The sequence below is a fragment of the Excalfactoria chinensis genome, chromosome 1 (assembly GCF_039878825.1).
Source record: "Excalfactoria chinensis isolate bCotChi1 chromosome 1, bCotChi1.hap2, whole genome shotgun sequence".
Lineage (NCBI taxonomy): Eukaryota > Metazoa > Chordata > Aves > Galliformes > Phasianidae > Excalfactoria > Excalfactoria chinensis.
The window spans coordinates 25,498,564-25,514,480 of NC_092825.1; the positions used below are offsets into that span (position 1 = coordinate 25,498,564).

General features: G+C 37.1%; 1 protein-coding gene across 4 annotated transcripts in view; it reads left to right on the forward strand.

Moving 5' to 3' along the window:
• DOCK4 (dedicator of cytokinesis 4) overlaps positions 1-15,917 on the forward strand; it is a 236,175-nt gene that overhangs the window by 105,889 nt on the left and 114,369 nt on the right. For all 4 annotated transcript variants that reach the window (XM_072351725.1, XM_072351994.1, XM_072351814.1 and 1 more), the window contains exons 9-12: positions 8,709-8,790; positions 9,378-9,438; positions 11,280-11,412; positions 12,912-13,000. In XM_072351725.1, coding sequence (XP_072207826.1) covers positions 8,709-8,790; positions 9,378-9,438; positions 11,280-11,412; positions 12,912-13,000 — 365 coding nt within the window. The remainder of the gene's footprint in view (positions 1-8,708; positions 8,791-9,377; positions 9,439-11,279; positions 11,413-12,911; positions 13,001-15,917) is intronic.

The window sequence follows — 15,917 nt, forward strand, 5'->3', positions numbered from 1 at the left end:
TGATCTCTGACTAGAGAGGCACAATTCCCATTGGACTTTGTTGTAGCTTTTCAGAAACAGGATGTTTTTCAAGTAAAAAAATGTGTAGTTGAGAGCGTACTCAACTGAAACAGGGCAACACAAAAGGAGCCTGATTTTATTCTACTCATTCAGGACTCATAATTTTTGCAAGAGGGGCCATTACCCTTTTAGCAATCCCTTACACATCTGGAATAAAAATATCAAAATATTTCACGGAATGGTTAACAGTGGTGTGTCCTTCATTGAATAAGGTGGCTGTTTTTTTCATTTTCATATTATTCTTTATATGACTGATGTACTCGCTACTACTGGCTTTGTTTGTGATAAGGTACCTGGTAATTTACACATGTGAGCAAGACTGTATTTGATGTGATTATAAGTGGAAGTATATTATATGGTTATAAGAAGCAGCTTGAAGGAGAAACTTGAACTTCCAGAAACTTTAAAAGCTTATCTTCCAAAATCTTGCAATGTTCTTTCCAGTTATCCATTGTGAACAGAAAGATTCTGATGTGCAAGTATATATTCCAGCCTTTCTTGGCAGGGAAGTAACAGAAGTCATAGGGCATCTCTTGATCCTGGAGTGAGGAGAAATTCTGGAGTAGGAGTCATCAAGAGAAGATAAGCAAAGATGTTTCTTGGTTGCAGTCAGGTGGATTACTCCAAATTGGAAATGTAAAGTTGTGTGTCAAGTGAATAATGCTCTTTGCCTGAGAATACTGAATTAAACTCCCTGCTGTAGAGCTCCTTCACACCAGAAGGAAGAATGCTAAAGTGCTGGCCTAGTCAGTTAGTTTGCCCAATTAATTACATTTGCATTTGTTTTACAGTGAAAAACAACTCCTAAGGAAGAGTAGAAACACACTTGTGCTAACTAGTAGCTTGACATTTAAAGTCAATAATAAATCATTGGAACTAGAGTCTGTCAGTTTCTGTCAGTTACCACGTTCATACAACTTGCCTCTCACAGTGTAACAAGGATTCCTTTTAATTCTTTGTCCCGAGTTTGCTTTTGACCTGAAAAGTTTGCTTGGGATTTAGAAACTTCACAGGAACATATCCTGACCAATGAGAAATTCCAAAATCGGTGGGTGTGTATCTTACAGAGATCTCTGTATCTCTGCCATGTTTCTCCATTATACCACTTGGTATTCTGGGGAATGCCTACTTTCCTTCTAACAGTCTGTCTGATGGAAGGTAAAAATGTTGGATATTTTTACCTGTATTATAGTAGCCGTTCTCTACAGATGGTATTTCAGTTAAGTTGAAAACTACTACAGTGTGTCTTATAGAAAATACAGTGACATTAGCTTAGCATCTCATGTGCATGGCACTCAGATATCAATAGCAAAAATATATCGTTTGGTAGCTCAGTCCTATTTACGTGCCAACAGCAGTAGTATAAGCAGATGTGATTTACATTGCAGGCAGAATATGTAAAAAAGGAATGTTTGGCACAGCTGCGTCCTCCAAACATTTTGGCCTTGGTGGCTTCTGTAGTAAATGTCTTTTCTACAGATCTTCACTGCGATCAGAAAGGTTAATCCTGGTTTTAAGACAATCTATATGTTTTAATAGTACTTATTTTTACAGATCATTCTATCAATCTAACTTTGTGAAATACCTTGTAATTTGCTGTGATTACAGAGAATTTTGATAAATTTCCTTTTAAATTCAAACCATTCCTGATCTGTAAGAGAATAATAACCTCTTGCTTCAGGGTAGTATTCCAAGTGTTTTTTGAGGAGTTGGCATGTCATCAAGACTGTTTGTATTGTCCTGACTGCTTAGGCTTTCCTGCTTAATGCTTATACAGGCGCTTTTGTAACAGTTTAACATTTGTAAGGGGGAATTTCTAGCAAAGAAACTGTATCTGTGGATAGCATTTCATAAGGCAGGTAGAATGGGATAGGGATGAGTTGCCAAAGATAAGCATAAGCATAGTCTAGCAAGAAAATGTTTTTGGAAGATTTTCTTTGTTCATTTCTTTAAACGTTTTGTATTTATGGGAAGATGTAACTTGTTTCTTTCATTGTATTTTTAGTATGTTCTTAAATCATCAAATACAGATGAATTATTCCCAATTGAAGTGCATTAGATATTAGCTGTTTCATCACATATTTCAGTTCCTCTTATGAAATTTCATTTTCAGTGAAAGAAATGTTTCAGAGATTGATATCTTTTGCTTGCCATGGCAGGAGTAATGATGCTCATTTATATAGAGATTCTCTTGGATATACCCATTTTAAAGCAGATAAACTAATCCAAGAGAAACCTTTGGTCTGGAGTAGGTCTTCCTTGAATATTAATAAATAACCTTCATACTGATTGCAGTGTAAAAACTGAAAGGCAACAGGAGAAATTATTGTTTCTAATTGCTGTGATAGAAACACTGCAAGGAGTGACCTCTCCTGTAGCTGGTGTTTTACCATTTGGGGCTTAAATGGTAGGTTACTGTTTAAAAATGAGTGGAGTTTTAGAATAGAGGTGTGTATGTGCACCACTCGTGATGTATTTGTGACAAGTTTAAGTAATGATCAGATACGTTTAACAGCAGAGGTGTTCTGATGGACTTACAGATCATCTTAGCAAGAACTTGTCCTGGGTACTGATAAAAGGCAGACATCACAAGACAACACAGCATTGCTGTTTATAAGCTGCCAAATGTAGATGAATACACAGGAACCTTTGGGCTTTTGGAGGGAGTGGGTTATTAAATTCCTTTCACCTTTTCCAGTTCCTCTTGCTCTCTTCAAGTTGAATTTCCATCTTTGTGGTAAAAACACAGCAAATCTGCTTGTATCCATGCTCTAACCTCAGCCAGCTACTGGGATAATGATCAAGTCTGTAATTCAGCTTAAAGGATCTGTAGGTCTGTGTGCCGATAATGCTCTGCCGCAAAATGTTTATCACTGGTGGCAGACTAAGCTCACCATCACTGAGGGCTCCGGCCTCTGCTTTGTGTTCTGTTTTTACTTGTAAATACGTGATGAGAGATTCCAGTGTGCTTCCTGCCTTTTAAAAACACACTGCCTTCTTGGCACTCTTGGTACCTCATCAAATGATGATTTTAAATAGTCATTTTCCAATGTAACTTGTTAATCTTTTCAGGAAACGTGTAATTCCACCTTTTAGTTAAAATACAGTTGCAAATATGCATAAAGTATGATACAATAGTGTTGTAATTAATAATACAATAGAGAGTGTGTTGGCAAAAACTGATTTTTAAGGCTGTCTTCTGTTAGTAAACAGATGAAAGATGGAGCTTGATTTAGCTACTATATGTATCTGATTTTCTTTTCCACCAGTCTCCTCTCCCATCTCCCTTTATTCTCTCACTTTTCCTTCCTTCCTCATTAACTCCTAACATAGGGAAAATGTGACTCCTCAGCATAAAGCTAGCATTCAAAATATTTTTTTGTTCTTCCCACATGTTGTCAGCACATCTAGGAGATGTGATGATAAGCTTCAATATAGCACCATAATATTGGTTTGGTGATTTATTTTAGTTGATGTTAGTGCTTTTATCTGAAATTGGCTGAAATCTTTTTTTTTCTAATACTCATCCTTCCTTTCCCTCTTTTCTCATTGCTACTTCTTTTTCAGCCTGAAATTGGAGTATGGTTTTCACAAAAAGATGCAGAAGAGTTAAAGTGCTGGGACTGACTTACTGTGGAACAGCTTGTGCTGCAAAGTCATGTTGGCACATCTACCATTCAGTTAGTCTGTAATTAAGAAAATACTTTTACGGCTTTTTTGCCTGTTTAGTTCAGTAATTTATGACTTGACATTGCTCTACATTTCACCCCTAAGTAAAAGGGCAACCTTCTGTGTCTGATTGTGGTTTTATGATGTCAGTGATCCTTCAGCTGTAAACTCAGTAGATCCAGATTCTAGTTCTTAGTGAGCATCCCCTGTGGTGCTCCAGAATTTGGTAGACATGAGATGGAGCAGTACACATCAGTATTCTCTTATCGTCTCTCAGCATTTAGTTTAGGAATCACTAAAACCTTTACCTACAGAGAGACTGTTTGCAAAGATGTAGGAAAGGGAAGTTGTGCTGAGAGCTATGATTATTGGATGCCATAGCTTTACTGCAAGAGTACGCTGTATGGCTGTTTTTCTTGGTTGTTGTTTTGGTTTTTTGATAGCGTGTTTATAAATCATAGAACAAGCAGTCTGTCTAGACTGCTAACACGTGACTGGTAACATTTTCCTGCTAATACTAAGGAAATAGGGGTTGCTTAGGAAAATAGAACAGTTTGTGGCTGTGTTTCTTTTAAATTTGTGTGTTAAGCCTGCAGATTTGGAACACATTGTTGCTTCACTAATACACGGGAAGTTACAGTAGAGAAATCCCTTGCTGACCTTCTTAAATTAATCTCTCCAGCATTAGTTATTTCCTTATTTTCGGAGGGAAGACAGCAGAGTTTAAATCTGTGCAGCATATTTATGTGTGAAGATTGCTGCTCATAAAAAATGCATTGCAATCTAAACTAAAATCAAACCATCTTCATAGAAAGGAAAAATATTTCTGCTTTGGGATTTCTGCTGTGTGTGGTTGCTGTATGCATGTATGTGTAAATGACTGCTGAGAAAGCTGCTGTGAAATAAGATCCTAGCCCTAGATATCCCCCTCTGGAGCTTTTGAAACTGTTTGAAGCCGAGCTTTCAGATCTTGGGAATTCTGTCTTTATTTTGTTTTTGAAAGGCTGTTTACTTTGCTCAACCATTTTTTAAACTATTTTTTTTCTCCATAGAAATGCTTCAAATTGTTTACAAACACGAATGTTCTCTATATTTTATTAAAAAGTTATTTTATTCTCATGGTCTTGCAACTACATCTACATTTGCTCTGTGGTAATGTTCAAAGGTAACTCTTTTTATCCGAACTGTAACTGGTGCTATTTTATTTTTATTTTTTTGCTTGAAATGCATTGTAGCACTGAACAAAGATTAAGATTTTGGAGGGTTTATTGAATTCAGTTTGCCTTTTTCACTGCTGGGTGAAATTTCAAATTCAGATGAGGAAAATGGATTGGCATAACCATTACACGTCTCTTGCAATCAGTGCATTTCTTTGTGATGTGACCAAATTCTTTGGCTTTTAATTGAGTTGTGAATCATAATCTCATGGTCTGTGAGTGTAAGCAGCACTTGCAAACTTCATATCCAAATGGATAGTGAGAAGGAAGCTTTTAAAGGATGTACTTTTGATTTCTGCAGAAAGTATGCTTCAGTGAAGAGAGCACTCCCAGTTAAATTCAGGATTTGCCTGTTCATAGATAAACTGTGACAATTGTTTATCCACTGCTAGACATTTTTTTGTTAAATTGTGGTTGTTTTTTTTTAAACCAACATTTCTAGTGGTTTCTTTACAGGCAGAAGAAATGCAGCATATATATACATACACACATACCTTGCTGCATATATTTATATATATTCCTTCTACATAGTCCCACACACTGAAGGTAAGGTGATGAAATTCAGAATCCCCTTATATTAGCCAAGAATTATATTGATGCATACAAATGCACTGCAGGTTTCAGCACACAGAAGCTGTATTGTTACTGCTGAAATAGAGGCTTGTTTTCTTCAGTTTTGCACATTATCCAATAAAATGGATCCTGGTTTGATAATATAAGTAATAGTTCTTGCTATGTGAACACAGACTTTGCATCAGATTCCATAAACAAAGCTTTGTGCTTTCTTATAGTATTTTCTGGTATTGAGAAGAAAGCAAATGTATATGAAAAGACAGAAGTCTTTTGGATAACGTTTTTAAATCAACAGCAAAATACCAACTTGTTTCTCTTAAAAAAATATATCCATGTAAACATTCTTTAAAACTCAGTTTTAAAGTTTCCATGGAGACAAAAGCTGCAGAAGTTGGCAGTATCATAAAACAAGAATGTTTCTGAGAAAATAGCATTTCATGCACTGAGAGGTATTTGAGTTCACCTGTGCTATTCTTAGGTTCTGCTTTTTATTCTGTGTGATGAAAAAAACCAAAACCTACATAGCTGAAGACTGCACAAACATTTTTAAGTGCTCCCATGAAAAAAGTCTAGGTGTTTCTAGGTTCATCTTGGGTAAAAGGCTGTCATTTAACAAAGTATTCTGCAGACGTAACAAGATCTTCTTTTGAAGCTAACAGTGACATGGGCCATAACAACAAATGTCGTCAGCTGATCTAGAGAAGAGATTATGCCCTCCTGTGCAGTGTTGTGAAACCATGCCGGTTTGGGTCCTCTCATACAAGACAGATATTAATGACTGGATGGCAAGAAGCTGGTTGTTCTGTGGGGTCAAGCTAAGGCAGTGGGCCTTGGTTGGCCTGGGAAGGCATCTGCCTGTACCTGCAAGGTCGTCAATACCATCAATGAATATAAACTGAAACAAAAGAGGCTGCGTCTGAATGTAAGGAAAAACCTGAGGACAGTCAGGCACTGAAGCTATACAGCCTCTATCACTGGAGATATCACTGAATGAGCTATTAGCAAGCCTATCTGACCCTATGTCTGGTGAAGTGTTGAGCAGGAGGTTGGGCTTAGAGGCCTTCTGCGGTCTTTCTCAATATGAATGACTGATTCTGTGAATGATTGATCCAGATTTTGTACAAAGCAAATGATGGTGTAATAAAAATGTAATTAGTCTATATTGTGTTGCATCTTATCCAACATTTTTCTTGTGATTTGCCAGCTGCATTTTGAGAGCAGTGGTAAACCTTGCTTAGCATTACTGGAATAAGCAGGAGATGGTGGGTGTAGCTGGGGGAAAACTAGTTGCAATAACCTCACATTGGATTTTTTTTTGTTTGTTTTATTTGAGCATTACAGAGTGTCCAGGCTCAACTGTCTGGCCAGATAGGGCTGAGGGTGAAGAGTAACAGTGGCAGCTCCGAAAGTAATGCCTCTCATTTTATTATGTCAGCTTGTGGTGGTATAGCAGTAGAGGCTGAACCTTGGAAGCAGTGTTCTGTTACATGTTGTTGCTGTGTGACAGATGGCAGCAGAGGGGCAGTCTGACAGAATGGCGCCTGACATGGAAGTGCTTGTAGAGCAAATGTGTGGAATTGAATTCCTCCATGTGGAAAAAAATAGCACCCATTAGCATTCGTCAACACCTGCTGAACGTTTATGGAGACCAAGCAGGGGATATGAGCACAGTGAGGCAGTGGATGGTGTGTTTCAGCAGTGGTGACAATGATGTGAAAGACAAACCACATTCTGGAAAGCCACGCACATCTGTCACACCACAAAATGAAGAGTGTCTCAGACAGCTTCTCTGTGCAGATTGGTGGATTATGGCCAGGGGACTGTATACAGAGCTGGATATTGGCTTCAGTGCATTGAAAAAAATGGTGGCAATACTGGAGTATTAAACAGAAAGAACACCGCAAGCAGGTTTTTTTGGGTTCTATTGAACCAATATGAGGCTGAAGGTGGCAGTTTCCTGGCATTGTTATTGGTGACGAGACTGTCCTACCAGACCCACCATACAGTCTGGATTTGGCAGCTTCTGACTTCCATCTGTCCAGGTTGATGAAAGGTGGACTGCATGGGCAACAATTTCCTAGCACCAGTGCCATCTTAGCAACTGGGAAACAGCAGATTTTCACTAGCGTGTCATGCAGGCTCTTGTTCATCGCTGATGAAAATGCACAGCAGTAGTGACTATTTTGAGATATAGTGTTTTGTAGCTGGGAATTTGCTCTTTCAAATAGTGCTTTTGTACTGTTTGTATCTATTGTAGTTTCCATGGAAATAAATAGGAGGCATTACTTTCTGTGCCACATACATGTAACACTTGTGCACAACTTAACCGTTTCTGAGTCCTTTGCTTTTTCCCATGTTGCATGATTCTTACTGCATAAATGTTATGGTTATGTTTGCTATGAGGCTGTATCTATTAGAAAATTAACCAAACCATGGAAAGCTTGAATTTTCCAAAGTTTTCCATGCATGAAATGACAAGGTCTCCCAGAGATTGTCCATGATGAACCTGCTATCATATAGGAACTTTTCAAAGAGTTGTTTCTCTTTCAGTAGATTCTTGTGCCCACTTTTACCCCAAAATAAGTGTTCTCTGCACCTCTCTGGGATTAGTGTTGTTATTTGTATCAGATGCAGTACTTGGCACCCAGCAGCAGACTGCAAAACAGAATTCTGAAAATGAAATTTACCTGCTGGAACTCATAAGACCGCCAAAATCAGTGTAGTTTAGAAAGAAATTTTCATAGAGTTAGGCAGGAAAAATGTCCCCTGCCATTATCTTCCTGCCTTTGAAAAAGAGTATTGATTGAATACAAATGTGGCAATGTTGACATTTGTTTAGCAAGAATCAATAAAACATCACTCGCATCTAATTTCAGTTCTGGGATAAAAGAATTTTATTGCTGTATGGACTGGGATATACAGTGTCATTTTTTCAAACTATAATCAGTCTTCCAGTTTGTATTGAGTTTTCAGTAATATTATTAGATGATTAATTTTATTAGATGATTAATTGCTCTTAGCTAAAGTCTCTTCCTTTTTTTTTTTTCTTGATATGTTTCATCCTTTTAATAAGAAATTATTCCATTCTTTTAAATCTTGACAAAAGTTACACGTAAAAGTAAGATCGATATGAGATCTAATTTTACTGTGATGTTGTTGAAAGTATCTGTTGTATTTCTTTTCTTACAGTGAACGATTTTTTTTAAGACTGAATAGAAACGGTTTGCCAAAATGCCCAGAAAAGCCTGAAAGACACTGTTCTCTTTTTGTGGTGAGTTATTCATATTCTCAATCCTTTTTGTGCTGGTATTTAAAACCAAATTTGGATTAAGTTCTTCAGTAGTCAGTGGCACTCCCTAAGCTTTTACTTTATTATTAATTCTAAAGGATGGTTAAAGGGTGTTATTAAAATCCCAAGTTGAATGTTTTCTGGCAGTATGTGGATGTATGTGCTTCATGTGCATATATACATACCAGTCTTTTTCCTTGCACCAAAGACTTTTACTTGTGAGTTTTAGGCCCAAAAGATGGTTTGTTCAGTGCTCTTTGTAACGTCAAGATATTAGGAGTTGCACAAAAGCACCATTGCTCTTCAAGGCACACACATCTGTTCTATCCTCCTCTCCCATTTTGCTGCCTTACAACAAATTCTTGCCCATGATATTTTAGGACAGACATACTGAGTGCATGACCACCAATTTGAATTGTTAAATGGATAATGTCTTAATTCTATATAAATCACCTCACTGTTCATATATTGCCGTTACTGTAAAAGCAATAAAAGCAATGCATAAAGATCTTTTTAAATATCACGTTTTAATCAGGAGGCAGAAATAATGAGGTTCTGATCTTTTGCAGGATTTGAGTAGCAGTGAACTCAGGAAAGACATCTATATCACTGTGCACATTATCCGAATAGGTACGTATAATGGTCTGTGAGTAGAAATCTGACATTTGGTGAGTATATAACAATGAAGAAAACCACTTGGGGTCAGCTTTGGGATCGGCTAGATTTACTCAGTCTCTGTATAAATTTCATGAAGCAGATGCCTCTCTTTTAATGGGAAAATTGCCTTGAATTTCTCAGCATTCCTTTGTGTTATTTTTCAAGTGTGCTGATGAGTTTTGATACAGTATTTTTTGTTACGATTGCAAAACAAAAGATGTCATATGTGAACTGTACTAAAATGATGGAGTTGTCACTGGGGAATACATTCTTGTTACAAAGAGAGTAATTTCAAGCATTGGTTTTTTCATAGCAAACTTACCTCTAAATTAAATAGTATCCAGTGAAACCATTTGGACAACTTTTATATTCTCCCTGATCCCTTTTATAAAGAGGAGAAGGAAGTAAGTGAAGGATGTCATGTAGTAATTTTAATCCAAGATGATACAGGCAGATATTTTGTCCTTTGAAACAAAGCGGAAGAGTCAAAAAGTGTGCTGCATATGTATTTTAAGAAGTTGACCTCCTGGTTGTGCTGATTTGAAGCAAGATTCTTTGGATCTGCTTTTGAGTTCTTGGATATATATATGTATATCTTTTGTAAATGGTCTCCCTAGCTGCATCACTGCACTACCAAATATAGCTTCCTATTTTTGTGAGGTGTTTTGTTTTTATATATGGTAGTTATAACTTGTGCTGAGTTCAGAAACAACTTATTCCAGAGCAAGTTCTGTTTTACAACTCAGATGGACGACTTTTCCTTGTGCTATCATGATGTTGTAGTATTTCATCGGAATATCAAAATATTGCATTTTTATTGGCAAGGACTGGGAAAAAATTGTGGTAAATTCTGGTGTAGTATGACTTAATTTGAGGAGAGTAAGTGCTCTAAAGAACAATGTGGCACAGAATTTTCCCTTCTGTATAGTTATAAAATATATCCACACCCAAGTCTGCACATGAATAACTGAAATGTTAAAAAGTTAAAATAACATTTATATGTGAAAGTGAACAATTACTCTTCTAGGTTCTGTGACGCATAGAATATACAGAGGAGGCATTGCCCTGCGGCAAGTACAGCCAGAGGCTTTTCTTGTCAGAAGTTAAGACTTGGTGGGAAAGATACATAGCTGCCAGAACATAATTGCGTAAAATGGTTAGAAAGAGGGCAGTTTCATCTATCAGAAACACAACAAGAAGACCGATGAATTGTATTTAAATCAAATAGAAAAATACTTTATTTCAACTCCATTTTCCTTGGCTGCCTTCTTTCTGTACCATAATTTGTTCTCCTGTCCTTTGTCATCTTTTCTCCCTGAGTTTTCATCTCTTCTTGATTTCTGCAGCTTTATCCCCCTGCTAGCAAGTTGCCTGCTTGGAGGCAGCATTTGATTTCTAAATTGTAGTGGCTCAGTCACAAGACCTCTCATATAAATCAGAAGTAGGAACAACCACAGTAAAATAATTGTTATTGGGCAGCAAATGGTGGACACTCTGTCATGTCTGAACACTAAATTTAATCTGGTGGTGTCTCAAGTAGAGCTGTCACTGAGTATCAGGATGAGTTGCGGACTTGAGGTCATGAGAGGATGAGCAGTACCTCTGGTATTACGAGATCACCCCATCATTAATGGGTTTCCTGAACCATTTGTTATCCTAATGTAGTGTGGAGAGAGGTGATTTGCAGAGTACACTTGGCATCACATACTCAGAGCTGTCACCATACAGAGCTGGATTGCTCCCTGCCTCCTTTCTGTGGTTTTAAGGGAGACAGTTTTGTACATTATGCATCAAATGTGTATTTTGTTTGTCAGGACGAATGGGAGCTGGAGAAAAGAAAAATGCCTGCAACGTACAATACAGACGGCCCTTTGGCTGCGCGGTCCTCAGTATTGCGGATTTGCTGGCAGGAGATTCAAAGGATGACCTCATCTTAAAAGTGTACATGTAAGGAATGGCTTTTTTTTCATAACTATTCAAACTATTTCACAGTAGGTTTACATCAGAAACAGTGGTTTTAAATGCAGTGTGAGGAAAAAAAGAAAGTATAGTAGGTAATTTTCTTCTTCATAGGTTAGAAATTTTGGCTACTTCTACAGATCTATTTATAAAAAGGGCAGGAATTAAAAATGAAGGTTGCATCCTTTCAAATCTTCTTGTATGTTTCAGCATTTATCGCATCCTTGTAAGAGCTTCTGGAGCTCTCTCTTTAAAACAATGTAAAGTGCTTCCAAGTCTTGTTTAGACAGCTTGTGCTGCCAAGACAGCAGCAGAAGTAACTTCATAACTAGACAAAAAAGAAAGAAAGGTAGGTAAGCAATTGTTTAATGGAAATAGCCTAAGTGTAAGAGGCAGTTAATGCTAGAGAATGAAAAATCAAACCTAGATCTTAAAATTAGTGGTTATTGAAATAGTGGAGTTTGACAGTATTGGGACGAAAGTTCATGTTTCTGTTTGTAGCAACACAGTGCATGCAATTTCCTGCTGATTTTGATCTGAGAGATTATAGTAAGAGCTGTTTTGGTTAGTGGCCTATTCAAAGTACATAAACCCGTGAAGCATTTTATCAAGTACATGAGGAAGCTGAGAACTCAAGTGTTGAAGACATAGAAGGCTTTTAGGTGGCCGTTCTCTTCTTCTCTGTACTCCTACGGTGCTGAATTAGAGCTGCTGGTGATGGTGCTGCAGAAAAACAATCCAGTGTGACGGTGAAAATGTGTGCTGGCTCTTACCTAAGACTCCCAGGATGCTGAAGTCAAATAAGTGTTTGCTGTTGGATAACGAATTGTTAGATTTACATATCTGCCTATTAGATTTTGTTTTCTAACTTTCCCTGATTGTTCTTAAAATAACAGGAGAAAAAAAGAAAAAGAAAAAGGAAAGAAGAAACATTATTGAAAAGCAGATTTAGTAAGACCAGGTCAAGTCTAAGCTGTTCACTTTGCAGTGTGCCCTATTTTTCCTCATGGAAAAGGCACTACTTTCCAAATATATACTGAGATATAATTTGCTCTTTAATTGACTGTCTCTTGAAGATCACATTCCATTTTAAATAACTTCAAAGTGTACGGCACAGATCTTTATCTAAGACCAGCTCTGAGTCCCATATGTCTTCCTGAGTGTCGTGGGACAGATATTCTGTGTATTTTGAAGCTGAAGGGTAGATCTATAGACCATGAACGTGTTCATGATGAGTTCCAGAGCATAACTGCTCCTATCATTCTCCTGCCCTTTTCCAGAAGAAGCAAATATTTCCACGAGTCATTCCTCAAATTGTAAGACTGCTCTCCCTCTTTCCACTGATCCAAGCAGTTTCATGGAGTTTTGTTTGCTCCCGCTGAGTTAGTTTTGTGAACAGAAAGGGACTTGCTTGGATGTGTGTGGTGAAACTGGTCTGAAAATCTTGTGTTCCCATTTCAGAGTTAAAAAAGTTATCATTTTTGTAGGTGCAACACTGAGAGCGATTGGTATCAGATCCATGAAAATATCATTAAAAAGCTGAATGCACGTTACAACCTGACTGGCTCCAATGCAGGTGAGTAATGTTTTTTATGTTTCCATCTGCAAATGAAGTGAGTCTATGTTAGAAAATCTAATGTCTATGAAAGAAATAGTATTTCATATTCAGAAAAATACTTGCATTAGGTGAAACTATGTGCTATTGCACGTATTTGTATGCACATTTTTTAAAAAACATGGAAATTTCTTCAAGAAATTATGTAAAATAAATTTTCTCTTTTTGGAAGGGCTACAATTTGCTGTGGAACTCTGTTCATACGTGGAGCTGATCAAAGATTGGCAATTGATGTGCATTGCTTGATGATTTGATGATTTATACTTCCACTTTACATACATAAAGTATCATAAAAAATTAACTAGGTCCTACAGACCTGTCTACAGAGCCAGTTATCTCTGCATTTCTATCGGCCAACATGACAAGATGCAAAGTTGTTATTCAGGGACTTCCAGTAGCCTTCCATATTTAATCAAAGTAAATTCAACTGGAAAACTTAGGAATTGGGTGATGACCTTTGCTAATGTCAGATGATGGCTTAAACTAAAGGAGATGATGGATTTGCTTCTTTCTGGTTTTTGGAATGCCAGCTTGTTAACTTTTTTGTAGTGCTGTTGTCTGGGAAAACAGTCAAACCTGAGGGAAAACCAGAAATGGAAGCTTACAAATTTGTTGTGCTTCTATTCAAATACTATTTTGCCCCAGTGAAACATTCATTATTTGAAATATGAATGTGGAAAAATCTCAAATGAATTCAGTTTTCTAAGTTGCATTGTAGTTATAAACCCGTATAGTAAACCTCATGCTCTTTTGACTTGATTTAAAGCATAATCTTGCAAATGTATATTCAGCAGTCTTTAGCAGATGTCTAAGAAGCACATAAAAGCTTCTGATATTTATCAAGACTGAACTTGTGTGTTTAATCAATCTAATCCTGTTACTTTATTATTTCTACTTTTGCAGAGTATAGCCACATACTTGCATCTATGTAAGGTTTAGAATGTAGAGCATTTTACTGGACTACAGTTATTAAAATAATATAATTTAAATATAAAAGCTCATTACTAGAAATTGATAGCTTTATTTACTGTTGAAAATGATAACAAGTCTTTTCTGCACAATCAGTCTAGAGATAAGGTGATACTTTGAGTTTTTAGAACATTGGAACACACCTTTTGACTCAACTTGCAAAGCTATGGAACATTTTAAAAATACATAATTCAAGACCTGTGCAAATACCTTTTCTGAATATTAGCTGCAAAATCCAATATGTGTGATAAAGAACGCATACATTTTGGTTTCTAAATAGGTACATTGCTTCTGGCATTAATGCAAATTTCACGGTTTGCAAAAGGTGGCTTGTTGTTTATAAATGAAGTTTTCAGTGTAAATATTGCTATGAAACATTTTACTTGACCATTTATGTCCTAATTTGAAAAAGAAAAATAGAAAGAATTGCTAATTTTTAAATAAGCAGTTAAAATAGTATAATGTGGCATGCTGTATGCTTCTAAGTGATTCTCATTGGCAGTGGTATGATTCAGGCTATAAGGTTAGTGTGTGCTTGCAGCCCTGAAGGCCAATTTTGTTTTGGACCTCATCAAAAAGAGGGGTGTCCAGTAGGGAGATGGAAATGATTGTCCACCTCTACTTGCCACCTGCCGGAATGCAAAGAGAGTTTATAAGCAGGGGGAAGACCAACTTTTTTGCATGGTCTGATAGTGACAGGACAAGGGGAATTATTTGAAACTAAAAGAGGAGAAAATTAGATTAGATGTTAGAAGGAAATGATTTACTCGGAGGGGGATGAGGCACTGGACAGGTTGCCTAGAGATGCTGTAGATGCCCCATCCCTGGAGGTGTTCAAGACCAGGTTAGATGGGGTCCTGGGCAACTTGATCTGGTGAGTAGCAGCTCTGCCCATGGCAGGGAGTTGAAAGTAGATGGTCTGTAAGATCCCTTCCAACATGTATTGTTCTCTGATTCTCATTCTCGTGAAATTGAATTTCATAGCTAGGTACCCTTTTGTCCTTGGAGACATTCAATAAATTTAAAAAATCTTAATTAAGTGACTATCAACATAAAAGACATGTGGGACATGACCTTTTTCCAGATTGCAAGTGCTGGAAAATAAAGCTAGCACATTCAATATCAGCTATGTTTTGATAAAGGGCTGTCTGGAAAAGGAGGCAATAGAGTAGTACATGCAGAGGCTGGAGAGGGAAAGAGGATGCGAGTAGTAGTGCCACTTTGAGTACTGAGCGACTAAAATACAAACTATGAAAGGTTATTTATGTCACACATGTGAAACTTGTTTCTCTGTGACTGCTCAGAAGCCTGAAAACACACTTGAAAGACTTCAGCAATATGTTCAGATACTTCTGCTGACACCTCATGGAAAATGATGTTGTTACACTAGTATGTATTTTCCCTTTGCTGTCTTTGTCTGTAATAGTTTTGAATGACTGGTTCTGAAGGCCCACTAGGCTTGTCTGCTATCTTACATTTGTGAAAAAGGGAGGAGAAAGGAGTATGTGAAAAAGGGGGAGAAAGGAGTAAGTCTTTAATTACAGGACACACAGATGCTTTACTGTCTCAAGATCCTTTGTAGGTATAAGTCAAACTTAAGAGAGCTTGAACATTTGACTTTAAAAAGAATTAAGAACTGAAACACAATCAGCACAAGGGCAGAAATTCATCAGACTGTTATCTGTGATCTTGGCTTACTTCCTGTTAAGTTTTTGTCCTGTACAGTTTCTTTCAGCTCAGCAGATTTTCATACAGTTTAGTCTATAGAAGTGACTGTCTCTCACTGCTGAAATAGTTATATAAAAAAATCCATATTGTTCCTCAGCAAAAAAATGTCTTCCAGTTCTCTGGGAAAAACCGAAAACAAACCCAAACAGTTCTTGTCTTTCATGTAAAAAACAACTTGCCA